Source organism: Convolutriloba macropyga, chromosome 2, assembly GCF_964194025.1.
Source record: "Convolutriloba macropyga chromosome 2, txConMacr16.3, whole genome shotgun sequence".
In the NCBI taxonomy this organism is placed as follows: domain Eukaryota; kingdom Metazoa; phylum Xenacoelomorpha; order Acoela; family Convolutidae; genus Convolutriloba; species Convolutriloba macropyga.
Genome location: NC_134469.1, coordinates 44,821,040 through 44,833,323, shown reverse-complemented (window position 1 = coordinate 44,833,323; position 12,284 = coordinate 44,821,040). Strand labels below are relative to the sequence as shown.

The window sequence follows — 12,284 nt, the reverse complement described above, 5'->3', positions numbered from 1 at the left end:
AATTCAATATAACAAATAGATACTGGTGATATCATATTTGTTTTGTATTTTAACTTCATTTTTTGGTAAAAGTAGGGCTTAAAATCTGTCGTCATTCGAAGCATTAAGAACAACCGACATAAGGATGAATTCAAACAATGCCTTGCTCTCACCACTTTTTGCTCTGTTGTTCTTATCTCGAATATAACATGCTTGATCAGGTCTGTTAACATCAACCAAACAGATTGTCCAAAGCATTATGTGTTCTCTGTTTGAATTTGAGAGTTCATGTTCTTAGATTATTTTGAAAAATTGCAAATTCTGTCTTAGTCCAAAATAATTTTTATAATGTTCCCGAATAGTTTTTAGAATCAAATAGTATATGATAAATAAGCCCTAATTTTTAAGCCCAAAGAATTGCTCGTGAGACCACTGAAGCTACTACAGAAATAGACAGGACTTTTAATTTCAAATTTTTAATAGATTTTCTCTTGAAAAACTGCAAATAAGAAAAATTATATTGTTTCAATTGGATAGAACTTCTGCCAAACAAAACCAGAAAACTAACTGTCTTAGTCTAAAACTTTTTATATTGTTCCCAAATAGTTTTTAGAATCAAATAGTATATGATAAATAGGCCCTATTTTTTAAGCAAAATGTATCGCTCGTGAGACCACTGAAGCTTCTACAGAAATAGACAGGACTCTTAATTTCAATAGTTTTTATAGATTTTCTCTTGAAAAACTGCAAATAAGAAGAACTACAGTTTTTCAATTGGATAGAACTTCTGGCAAATGAAACCAGAAAAACTAATTTTGAGTAATTTAACATGTAAATGAAACAGTAAAATTTACTTTTTTGGTTTTTCTCTTTAATAGAACTTTTTTTCGTCTTTTTTCAGTCTTTTGAGTACTTAGTTTCTGATGCAAAAGCTTTTCTTGGTGCTTTGTTTTCAAAAAAAATGTAGAGTTAAGTATAAGTATAGTGATTTAATTGATTGTCATTTCTCAAAAGTTCTTGAATGTAATATAACAGTTTATTATCTTCTCCAGCACCACCGGAAGTTTTTCCCAATCCTTGTTTTGCTTTCAATTATTTAACAGCCCAATTTTTCCAATGCCGTAAAATAAAAAAATTGAAGAACTTAAGAGACACTTCCTTATGGAATATAAGTTATGCGCGAAATTCTCAATATTTCAAATCAAAAACAAATCAATATGTCTTTTGAAATCTTGAACTCATTCTGCGAGTGTGGCGCACACAATCGGGTTTGCAATATTGTAACATACTTCTCTTGAGCACCCCAGTCTTGTAGTTTGGTAATTAAATTCTGTCTCACGGCTCATTGGATGAAGCTACAAGGTAAAGAAATAATTGATCTTTTTGCAGCATAGTTGATTAGTTTTCCATCCGACAATCCCCCTCTCCCAAGATGGGATATAGGTATCGTCTGGCCATTATTTCTCTTTGCTATAACTTTCCTCTTTCCTCTTTTCTACGACGGGAGACAAATTTGCTGTAGAGCAAGTTGACTGACATTTCCTTTCTGCATTTTTGACAAGCACACCTAATCTGTGTTTTGCACTGGTCCGATTTTCTTGCGCAGTCAAATTAAGACAAAGAGCGAGTTTCGTTGGTGCCGATAACCATGCTCCCAAAATGCAAGAAAACAGATAAAGGTTGAAATCTCGCCTCGTCTGTCAGAGAGGTATGCTTTTCAATGATTGCCTCAAAATGTTTTTGCTCATAAAATCCAGATGTTTTTGTGAGAAAACAGGAAAATCTAAGGGGTTCGGTCTATCATTTTCTTCCTGGAAAATTCTGTCATCCCTTCGACCAGTGATAGAAGTAACGAGCTCCTTAAGAGACAGTACTGAGTCAACAAAAACAGTTTTATAATGGTCGTGACAACGTTGAACACTTAAACCTGATAAAGTGAAAGACAAGGACACCTGGAGCTATTAGTCTTCGCTGGGAACAGTGCCGAGAGCGCTTCTAAAAATTTCTTGTCGCTTATCATCAAATTTCTGTAAAGTACCCTAAACCGTGTCTGTCAGAGTGGTGCAACGCTGTGATTACACCACTTCACAACGTTATAAAGTTCCTGAATAGGTTTGTGGGTCCTCGAGGTAGTCGAGTTTGTCAAAAACAGCGGAACATTTTTCTACTCGTTTCATAAAATTACCAGCAACAAATTCTGAGCTCGCAGTGGTCGCGCATAGCACCTCTAATCCTTCGACGGATTTTTTTTAAAAAATTTCTTTGACTTCAAATAAACTGATGACCAGAGTTCGCATTTTGTGGATCGAAGAAAAAGGTCATGCTGTGGTGCGTAACTGCATAATTTCCAAGTTTCAAAATTTTGTTCTTCGAAACCTCCAATGAGCCCATCGTCAAGATACCAGGTATGCTGATGCAGTTTGGGCACCGACTGATGAATCCTCTTCAAAACTGGCCAAAGAGTGGAGTGAAAAGAGCAAAAGAATCAGTAGATCAGCCTGTTAAACACCTGACTTGTTGACCAAATAAATTTGTCATGGTACACTGGAATGCCACGTTAGTCGCAAAAACTGGTGCAGGCGGCAATACCTGGTAATTGTTTATTCCCTGCCTCCAAAAGGTGACTGCGTTTTTCACAGTTAAAACAATTTTAAAAAGTCATTCTGTAGACAACTTGATTTTACGGTGATTTCATTTTTGTTACATACAAAATTTTTCCGGCGTGAATTATTGCCTTTGCGCTACACCGAATGCTAACATCGAGTTTTAAATATTTAGGAGATCAACTGCATGACTGCTGTCTTCCATGACCAAATATTTTGCTGCTAGCCTGCTTAAAAATTCTCTGAATGCAATGAGGCGGATGCTCTCTTTTTTCTTCAGCAAAGCTCTCAGTGAAGCAGCCCAGAAAACATGAGAAATGAACTCAAGTAAACCTGCTCTTAAACCTGTACTCACGAATTTAGTCAGTGCTATCATCGCAGCTTCCGATTGATTGGTTGCAGCGCTTTGTACTTGCTGTAATTAATGCGCGGGGAACATTTGGAGAGGCATGCTGCTGTATATTTGGCGGAAAGTTTTAACCGTTCGAAAAAATTTTCCAAAGAAAATTTATATGCCTCTGAAGATCTATTGTTTTGCAGTTCAGGCTGCTTTTATTGGATGTAACTGTTTCAACGCTTTGAACGTTGCTTTGCTTCGAACGTGTCATGCTCTCGGATGCCAGAGCTTTTGCTGCTTGGCCAAATTGTCCTTGGAAAATTGAAGCTTGGGCCCGCTGCAAAATAGTTTTAATATCGTCTTTAATTGTTCTTTTTGACTGTTGCCGTTAAACATCTTTGAGGGCTGCAAAGTGATTTTTCTCCTTTTTTTGTGATGCGTAAACAAAAAATGAAAATTTGACTGATGTCAGAAGCAGCCTCACATTTGTTTTCCCCCTTTTTGAAAAAAAAACATTGGAACCATAATGAAATAGAAGTCAGCTACGGGTTCTCTACGGAATGTCTTTTCTCTGATATAGCTGTGTTCATGAAGCTGTGTTCAAACAGGTATTGCGTTTTGTGGGAGCTTTTGTTTTAGTTTTTCTATTTCAGTTCTTATGACTTATAGCTCAAAATTGTAATACTGTGGGAAAACCTATTGATAATTTTGAAAACTCAGATATTCTATTATATCCTCATATGCTTCAATTGCTTCAATTTCTTTTACGCCGAAAAACTGTACACAGCTTTTAAACATGCACTATAAAGAACTCAAAAGGCACAATGCGCGGTCTTACTAAAACTTCTAATTGTAAGAACTCATTGTCGGCGTAATTTTCAAGCTGTAAATGTTCTACAGATTAATGTCAGTAAAGTTACGTCTTCATGATTATTCTGGTAGAGATGTTGTATGTGTTTGATGAATGCGAACGATAGTTTCTGTTTCTCGTTTGTTCACGTTCTACGCAAGCTTGTTTACAGAGCTTTCAGTTAATTCAATTAAACATTAATGTGAATACATTTTTTTCCCTAAAATGAAAGTTCTTAGATTTCGTATCTCATGTTTGATGTCGATAGCAGCTGTCACTTTTTTGTCCATTTATTTATTTTTCTTCGCACAAAATGAAATGTTTAACAGCTCAGAAACAAACGATATTATAAATAGTAATTCTCAAGCAATCTCAAAAGGCACAAAAGTTAACGCATATCAGAAGCTTTGCAACACTACAATTCACCTTCCAAAATTCGGTCTTAAATACTCCGAAAAGAATCAGCAACTTTTCTTCGTCGAAAGTTACGGAAATCCGTCCTACCGTGGACGCCAGTTATGTTCAATAGAGTCCGCTCTCAGACGCTCAAATATGAACGTTAAAATCATTACGCTGTCTCCCTCATTGGATATTAACAGCGCTGCGCTGTGTCGCCTAGTTGAAAAATTTTTCCCTGAAAAACTGCAGTTTTATACGACCACTATGGAAGAACTCTTTCGCAGCCTACCCGTGGAAACAGTTATCCCTAGACTTGAAAATGATGAGTCGCGGATAAGGTTTACAAATACACACAAAAGTGACATGATGAGGTACTCGCTTCTCTACAAGTTTGGAGGCTTCGCTCTTGATTTGGATGTTATAGTTCTCAAAGACCTGACCGAGTTCAAGAACACAATAGGAATGGAAGCATATACGTGAGTCCTCATCGATAGGATAACGGCGGTTAATTAAAATAACGGTTGGTGAACTCAAAGATTGCTACTGATTAAAAATTCAGGTGTGCGCAAATCATTATTGGGAAATATTTAATGGGACAAGCACCAACAACAAAAAAAACATTTTCGATAATATTACGGCAATATGAAAACGGTTTTTGCAATGATTTTGCTTTTTTTAAAAAAAGTTTCAATTTGAATAATTTTATTTTGAACAAAACGTTTGAAACGGTTAGTGGTTTAAAACTTATCAAAATACCAGATAAAAAGAACAACTCTAATCTTTGATGCTCAACTTTTTTTAAGTACCCTGGTCGACGCACACGGATCGTATATGACGCCATACAATCATATCTTTTAAAACACTCACGTTCACATTTTTAAATGCCGAAAGTCTGCAGTGCCAGAAGTTAAAATGCCAGAAGCTCCTAATTAGTCAGAAGTTGACTTCCGTTGACTTGTGTCATTTTAAAACGTGTGCATTTCGTGTTCTAAGCATGGTTGCGTGACTCTGCAGAGGTCACTTCGAAATTTTGATTTAATATCTCGAACTGCCTCGCGATTCTCGATAAACGCCAGAAGTTCTCGATAAACGCCAGAAGTTCTCGATAAACGTCAGACTTCAAAGAAAAAAGATAAACGCCAGAAGTTCTCGATTAACGCCAGAAAAAGAAATTCTGATTTAATATCTCGAAATGCCTCGCGATTCTCGATAAACGTCAGAAGTTCTCGATAAACGTCAGACTTCAAAGAAAAAAGATAAACGCCAGAAGTTCTCGATTAACGCCAGAAAAAGAAATTCTGATTTAATATCTCGAAATGCCTCGCGATTCTCGTTAAACGTCAGAAGTTCTCGATAAACGTCAGACTTCAAAGAAAAAAGATAAACGCCAGAAGTTCTCGATTAACGCCAGAAAAAGAAATTCTGATTTAATATCTCGAAATGCCTCGCGATTCTCGATAAACGTCAGAAGTTCTCGATAAACGTCAGACTTCAAAGAAAAAAGATAAACGCCAGAAGTTCTCGATTAACGCCAGAAAAAGAAATTCTGATTTAATATCTCGAAATGCCTCGCGATTCTCGATAAACGTCAGAAGTTCTCGATAAACGTCAGACTTCAAAGAAAAAAGATAAACGCCAGAAGTTCTCGATTAACGCCAGAAAAAGAAATTCTGATTTAATATCTCGAAATGCCTCGCGATTCTCGATAAACGTCAGAAGTTCTCGATAAACGTCAGACTTCAAAGAAAAAAGATAAACGCCAGAAGTTCTCGATTAACGCCAGAAAAAGAAATTCTGATTTAATATCTCGAAATGCCTCGCGATTCTCGATAAACGCCAGAAGTTCTCGATAAACGCCAGATTTCAAAGAAAAAAACATAATTCCTGAAGGATTTCGAGGAAGTGAAACCTGATCTCAGTATGTATACCAGAAATCAAATTTTTTCTTAAATCACGACTTTTATCAACAAGGAGTCGCTGCTGTGATTCCGAGTCTTCAATTTGAGGCGCGCGAAAGTACCCTTATTTAATAAAAAAAATTGCCCACGCTATCAAAATACAGTTAAAATAATATGGCTCAAAATTCGACAACTTAAGCCAATTGATAGGAGTGATTATCCATTTAGTTTCCAAAAACTCAAGAGCAAATATCTAAAACCTCTTCATAGTTGGCAAACGCTCCAACAACATTGTTTTTGTAGGCATACAGAATCCCAAAATAAAATGTGTAGGCGTGATGATAAATCAAATGCATTCATCCGTTATAACGGAATTTTTCACAATGTTCAACCAGTATGAGTTTGTATGAGTAATAGGAAGAGCTTGAGTTTCAATTTGTATGAGTACCTGAAATACTTTCAAAGTCACGCATGACTCCGTAGATTACGGAAATTGATGTGTTCGTTTATGATTACCAGGAATTTCGTTTGACAACCGACCAGTTTAGGAAACCATCCACCTATCCTATGCCTCCCATATTTACAAAACATTTTTGAATCAGAAAAGCTATAATAAAGAATCGTAACTGTACCAACATTTTAAAAAAAATTAGCCAGGCTGGCTTTTTCTAACCTTCCGTCAAGTTTTCACTTTTCGTTTACGTATCGAAGGGAGAAAAGAACAGCACTCTTTAGCTCTAGGAATATAGTTCTGATTTAAATAAATTAAGTCTGTTTTTCAGAAATTTTTTCTGGGAATTTTTCGGTATTTCGAAGGAAAATTGAAAGTAAAAAAAATTGTTGGAGTGGGTCTGAGAGAGCGTGGAACGTGGGAATTATAGCTAAAATAAGATAAATTTGCAGTATTTGTAATATTAGCCGCCCTCTGCTTTTAAGCCGGCTATTATGACGGCCCTAATTTTTACGAATCGAAGAGGCGTAATGGTAATCTATATTTTCTTAATTGTTGACTTCTGTTTTTAGAGGATTTGTTTCAAAGGAAGCATTTTACGTCATTACAATGCCAATATTGAACGTCTCAAATATATGTACTCAAATTTGTCACATACTTTCTTGTAATAGTCACATGGCCCATTTTTCATTAATTATTTTTAAGACTGTGTAAAAAATTATTACACTAAACAAATTTATATATATATATATATATATATATATATATATATATATATATATATATATATATATATATAGCTGTATTCCCTGATGCGCGTTTTCTGCGATTGTGTGAAAACTATCGATAGAAGTGAGTTTTGAAGTAAGTATTGGAAAATTGTTATTAAAAAGTGAAAAAATGGCGACAAGATCGTGTCACTGGTTTCCAAAAAACAAATAAAGTATTGAAATTAGCCGTTTCGGACATTGGCAACGTAATGGTCAATGCAACAGTAATGGTCAGTAAAAATAAAATGTTATTCTTGGCTTTGAAGATTTCTGCTTTGCTCGACTTTTGAAAACCTGTCACCCGACCAATGAAAAGACCGTGCTCGATTGATAACTACCTATGAAAATACTTTAACTCTACCCATGATAACTTTTGCTCGACCTTAATTAAGAAGCTCTACTGTGTAACTTGAGTGAATAAAGGCTCCACCTCCGACTCCCCGACAGACTTTAGCTTTCTACTAAGCTAATATTTTCATAAGGCGTAATCTAGGGCAATATAGTATAATCCTATTACATCTACTTTTGGACGGATAAGAGATATATAGATATATCTTGCAACATCCTACTTGAAAGCATCATACCTGTAATTTGCACAAAATAATCCAGAGAACGAAACTAAATCTTGCTCTTTTGCAACTTTTCGCGGGAGATATTTTGTTTAATGACGCATAATAAAAAATTGAGGAATTTCAATTTTTTTGTTTCATTACCATTGCATCAAGCACAGTATAGTACAATAGTGCATATATGAGGACGAATAGTTTTGCCATGTGAATCTTTGATCGGATCTTAGTGGGACCATCAGAAAGAGTTTTGTGAATTTTGAGTAAACACTTTACGTAACTTTGGTATGAGCATGCTGCATTCCCAGGTCGAGGTTTTCGTTGTCGTCTTTTATGACGCAGACAATTTTGGAACGCACAAAGAGGGTACGGCGCGTTCAAAACATAACAGACGAGGATTTTTTTAACGAGTAACATAAACGCACCAGTACTTACTGTCGAGCCAAAGTCTGTCCCATAGACGCACCAAATCTGCAACATAGACGAGCCACGTTCTACCACATACATGAACGCACCGAAAATTTGAACGAATCAAAGTCTGGATCACAGGCCTTTTCGGTATGTCTGGGTATTTTCAAAGGCAAAAGTGGCCTGGATGGGTATTTTCATTAGTGATTTTGAACTCATCCTGGGTTTTGTTGATCAGTCGTTTTGGGTCTGGGGCCCCAAACTTCGCACCAATACCATCCTCTGAGGTCATGAAAACATCCAAGGGTGACTTATAAAAAGTCTCGGTAAAATCACTATAATGATACTGAAAACTTAATGTGCGTATGCATCACAGGAATCCGAATGAGAAATGTGAGCTCGGGGAGTCAAAACAGACATCAAAGAACCTCAACGGAGGAATGATGCACTTCGAAGCAGGCAGCCCGTATCTTTGGGAGGCTATGATGGAGTGCAATAGAACTTATAGGCCTGGATTGCGATGGGTTGACATGCGCTCACCTCTACTGTACAGATCTGCAGTGAGCCTGCTTAAACTTCCAAAAGACAATCCAGCCTACAATATTAAAAGTTTGTCCATCTCTTCTGATCCATCCAACAGTGTGAATATGACACTACACATCGCACGCTCATATGATAAACTTCAACAAATAGTTGGCCTTCAAAGTCATAACTGGGGGGGGGGGGGGCACTCTTTAAATGCACGAAATCCACGACAATTGCACACAAGTTATGTAATCTCACTTAAAACACGTTTGATTAAAACACGCTTGGATTTCATGAAATCCGCATTACCAGATTTTAAAATCCCACGCCGAGGTGTCGACGCTAAAAAACGCAAAATTTTGTAAGATTGACAATGAATGCTTTGGGTTCTTACCTACATTCAACGCCCATCTTACATAATTTTGCGTTGAATTCAGTGTAAATCTTACATAAATTCAACGCACTCACGTTTTTGCGATAGGTAGGCGGGGGAATCTTTGGGTACGTGGGGGGACAGGTTGGGGGGTAGTTGGGATTTTTTTTTTTTTTGGGGGGGGGGGGAGGAGGGGGTAGTTGGGTGCGGGGGGGGGGAGGAAGTAAGGTGAGGTTTAGAGTTAGGATACTGATTTTGGAGTCCCAAAGTGACACCGAAAAACTCGTTTTAAACTTAAGTTTAAATTCAATGAAACTCAAAAATTGTCTATAGAACACCAAAACTTCGCTAATTATGTAAGATTGCAGTCCTTAAGACAATTAATGTTTTTGTGGCATAGTGGTAGAAGAGGCCAGTGGTTCGAGCCACTGACACTAATCACAAAAGAAAGGGTCAGTGGTTCCAGTCCCATACTCAGAGGTCTAGGCGTTGATTTTATGTAAGACTAATGCTAAACTCAGCGCAAAATTACATAAGACCTACGCTAAATTCAACGCAAAATTTTGTAAGATTAGCGGTAGCAAGCGCTGAAAAATCATTAAATTCATCGCAATTTTCTTATATGATTTTGTGATGAATGCGTTGAGCTTACAGACATAAATTCAACGCATGCAGCGTAAATTATGTAAGAAAATTGCGATAAAATTTCCGGCTTGTCAACGCTAGTTGCCGATTATCTTACATAATTTTTGCAATCTTTCTTGGCCCTGAATGCCAGAAAATGACTCGATTTTTTGGAATTTCTAAAGATGCAGTTGGCTCTCAAATTGCAATTAGTTATAATACTGTTAGTTTTGTTAAAAAAGCAGCCCTTTATTGTAAAAACAATGCTAAGTTTGTTTTTGCTATCGAACCCAAATTTGCAATGATTTATTTAAATTTATTTAAAGTAACCATTACGCCGTCTTTTTTCCACCTTGGGTTTATGGACATCATTAAAAACAGTTTTAGCTCGTCCAAAGTGTAATTCACAATTTCTGTATGAGTTTTAAGACGTAATTTATAATTCATAGCAGCAAATATTTATGCGAGGGCTATACAAATTAGGCTTCATCCATTCATTGTAATGGCTGCAATCCTATCAATAACACGAAAAAACATCAACCTAGAACATAAAGCAAATTGTAAGAGTTCTTGTGGAAATTTCTTTCATGAGAAAGAAAAATTTGAGAACATCAAAGTTAATTCTCTTTCCAACAAGTCAAAGCATATTCTTAAGTGTACACTCACTGATATGATTTAAAGAGACAAGAAACATTTTGCTGGAATTCAAACATCAAGATTTTTGTTTAAACACGCACCATTTGTCAGTTTTAAATAAGAAAAGTAGCCAATTTCAACTGATTTTTTGTAGTTTTTCAAGTTTTTGCTATACTTCTAGTCACGTGATTTTACACGTCAAAATTTCTTCTTTTATGTCAGATAATGATGTCAACAGAATATGAACAGGTTTCTGTGAAGCCACTTTTCAGCAGAAAAATGGTATCATAGGAAGTTTGTTAATGGTGTAAAACTTCTATAAAAAATTCTTTACCAACATCAGATTGATGGTCAACCAATTATAGAGAATCTGATTAACAAATTTTAATGGATTTCGTAAGTCGTACAGAAGTCCCAATTGTGATTTGGTGATAGCAGAGGTAGCTTGTGCCTCAGTATCACTTCATTATGATTTCCACATACTAGTAATTTCGCTAACTAAATATGTTGACATATCGTGAACAAATTGAAAGGGCTTGGATTGAATTAAGCATTTAATTTTGCATGTCATGCTATTCTATTCTATTCTATTTTTTAATTTGCCCCTAAATGCATTTGTTTTTTTTAGGAAGCCGGCTGCTTTCAAGCTGTTGTTAAAAGCTATACTTGAAAACAGTGACAAATTTCAGTAAATTTACCCAAGTAAAAAGTACGTTTTGAGGCGTCATAATATATGTAATATCTGCAGTAATTGTGACATGATTGTATTTCAGCTGATGCGTTGACAATATTGCCCTCATTCGTGTTTCTGAATGTTCTGCCTCATATTGGCATGAAACAGGTGTTCGATTTGGACGTAGAGCCCAGTTTCTTCCAAGAGTATTTTCGATGCAGCGCATTAGTACACCTGTGTGGAGATAAATCAGAGGAAGCCAAGATCACTGGCAACCCAAAATCAGATGTGTATTCCTACTTGGGACCATCTGTCTGTCCATCTGCGCTGTCAAACCTGAACAGTTTCTAATGATGCTATCATTTCTTTATCCGCCCCCAATAAGTTGACACCGTTCAAAAAGGGTCAAATTAAGGTTTCCTGTTTTAAAGATTTTTGACCACTTTTGACCGGTTTTGAAAAATATTACAAGGTTACCGTTTTTGGTCAATAATGTTAAGAGAAAGTGTTAAGAGAAAGTGAATCTCGAAAACGTGCAAGAATTTGAATATATTGTTAATAATATGCATGATGTAGACGCAGCCAAAAAATACACAAAAGTTACTATGTAAACCGTTTTAAGTCACCGTGCAAAATATGTTATTTTGATTTAACATAAAAAATCTCATTAATTTGTTGATAAATTAAATTGTCATGCCATGGTAAATTCTTGAATTTATGCAAATATTGAATTTATTTGGTCAAACTTCTCCCATTTCAAACTCAAGAAAAAGTCGAAGCTTATATTTCTGGTCATTTTTTGTTTGAAAATTCTCATCCGCCTCGTTTCACTGAGTACTATATGATCAAGTTGAACTTAAATTGATCAACTTTTTAAATTTCTTCAATGACTTGCGCGAAAAAAAACATGAGATGGAACAACATCAGTGTCAGGGTGGCAATTTGAGGTGGCCAATAGCAATACACTATACTGTGTTGCTTTCCTATTGTTGATTTTAGAGAAATTCCATTAATTTAGGTTTTCTTTTGTGAAAAACGGAGAAATTTATGCCAGAAGTTAAGTGCACTCCTCGTGATTATTTGTTTGCGCTCACTGTCATAATTACCACAAGGAGTGATGCTAATCTATAGCAAAACTCACAATGCCAATATCTATGTTGCGCAGGATATTGAGCGAAAACTCAATTAGGTA

The 12,284-nt window shown here is 36.0% G+C and overlaps 1 protein-coding gene across 1 annotated transcript; it reads left to right on the top strand.

The window, feature by feature from the left end:
* The first annotated feature begins 3,880 nt into the window (after nucleotides 1-3,880).
* Nucleotides 3,881-11,810, top strand: LOC142335304 (lactosylceramide 4-alpha-galactosyltransferase-like). Its single transcript, XM_075383748.1, has 3 exons — nucleotides 3,881-4,644; nucleotides 8,638-8,870; nucleotides 11,193-11,810. The coding sequence occupies exons 1-3, from the start codon at nucleotides 3,995-3,997 to the stop codon at nucleotides 11,441-11,443; spliced, it is 1,134 nt and encodes a 377-aa protein (XP_075239863.1). The 5' UTR covers nucleotides 3,881-3,994; the 3' UTR covers nucleotides 11,444-11,810.
* Nucleotides 11,811-12,284: the final 474 nt, after the last annotated feature.

Bases quoted from the DNA above. Each gene is read 5' to 3' on its own strand.
- LOC142335304 (XM_075383748.1), top strand. From the start codon at position 3,995: ATGAAAGTTCTTAGATTTCGTATCTCATGTTTGATGTCGATAGCAGCT. The intron at 4,645-8,637 runs GTGAGTCCTCAT...TATGCATCACAG, and splicing joins ATAGGAATGGAAGCATATAC to GAATCCGAATGAGAAATGTG. The intron at 8,871-11,192 runs GTTTGTCCATCT...ATTGTATTTCAG, and splicing joins TCCAGCCTACAATATTAAAA to CTGATGCGTTGACAATATTG.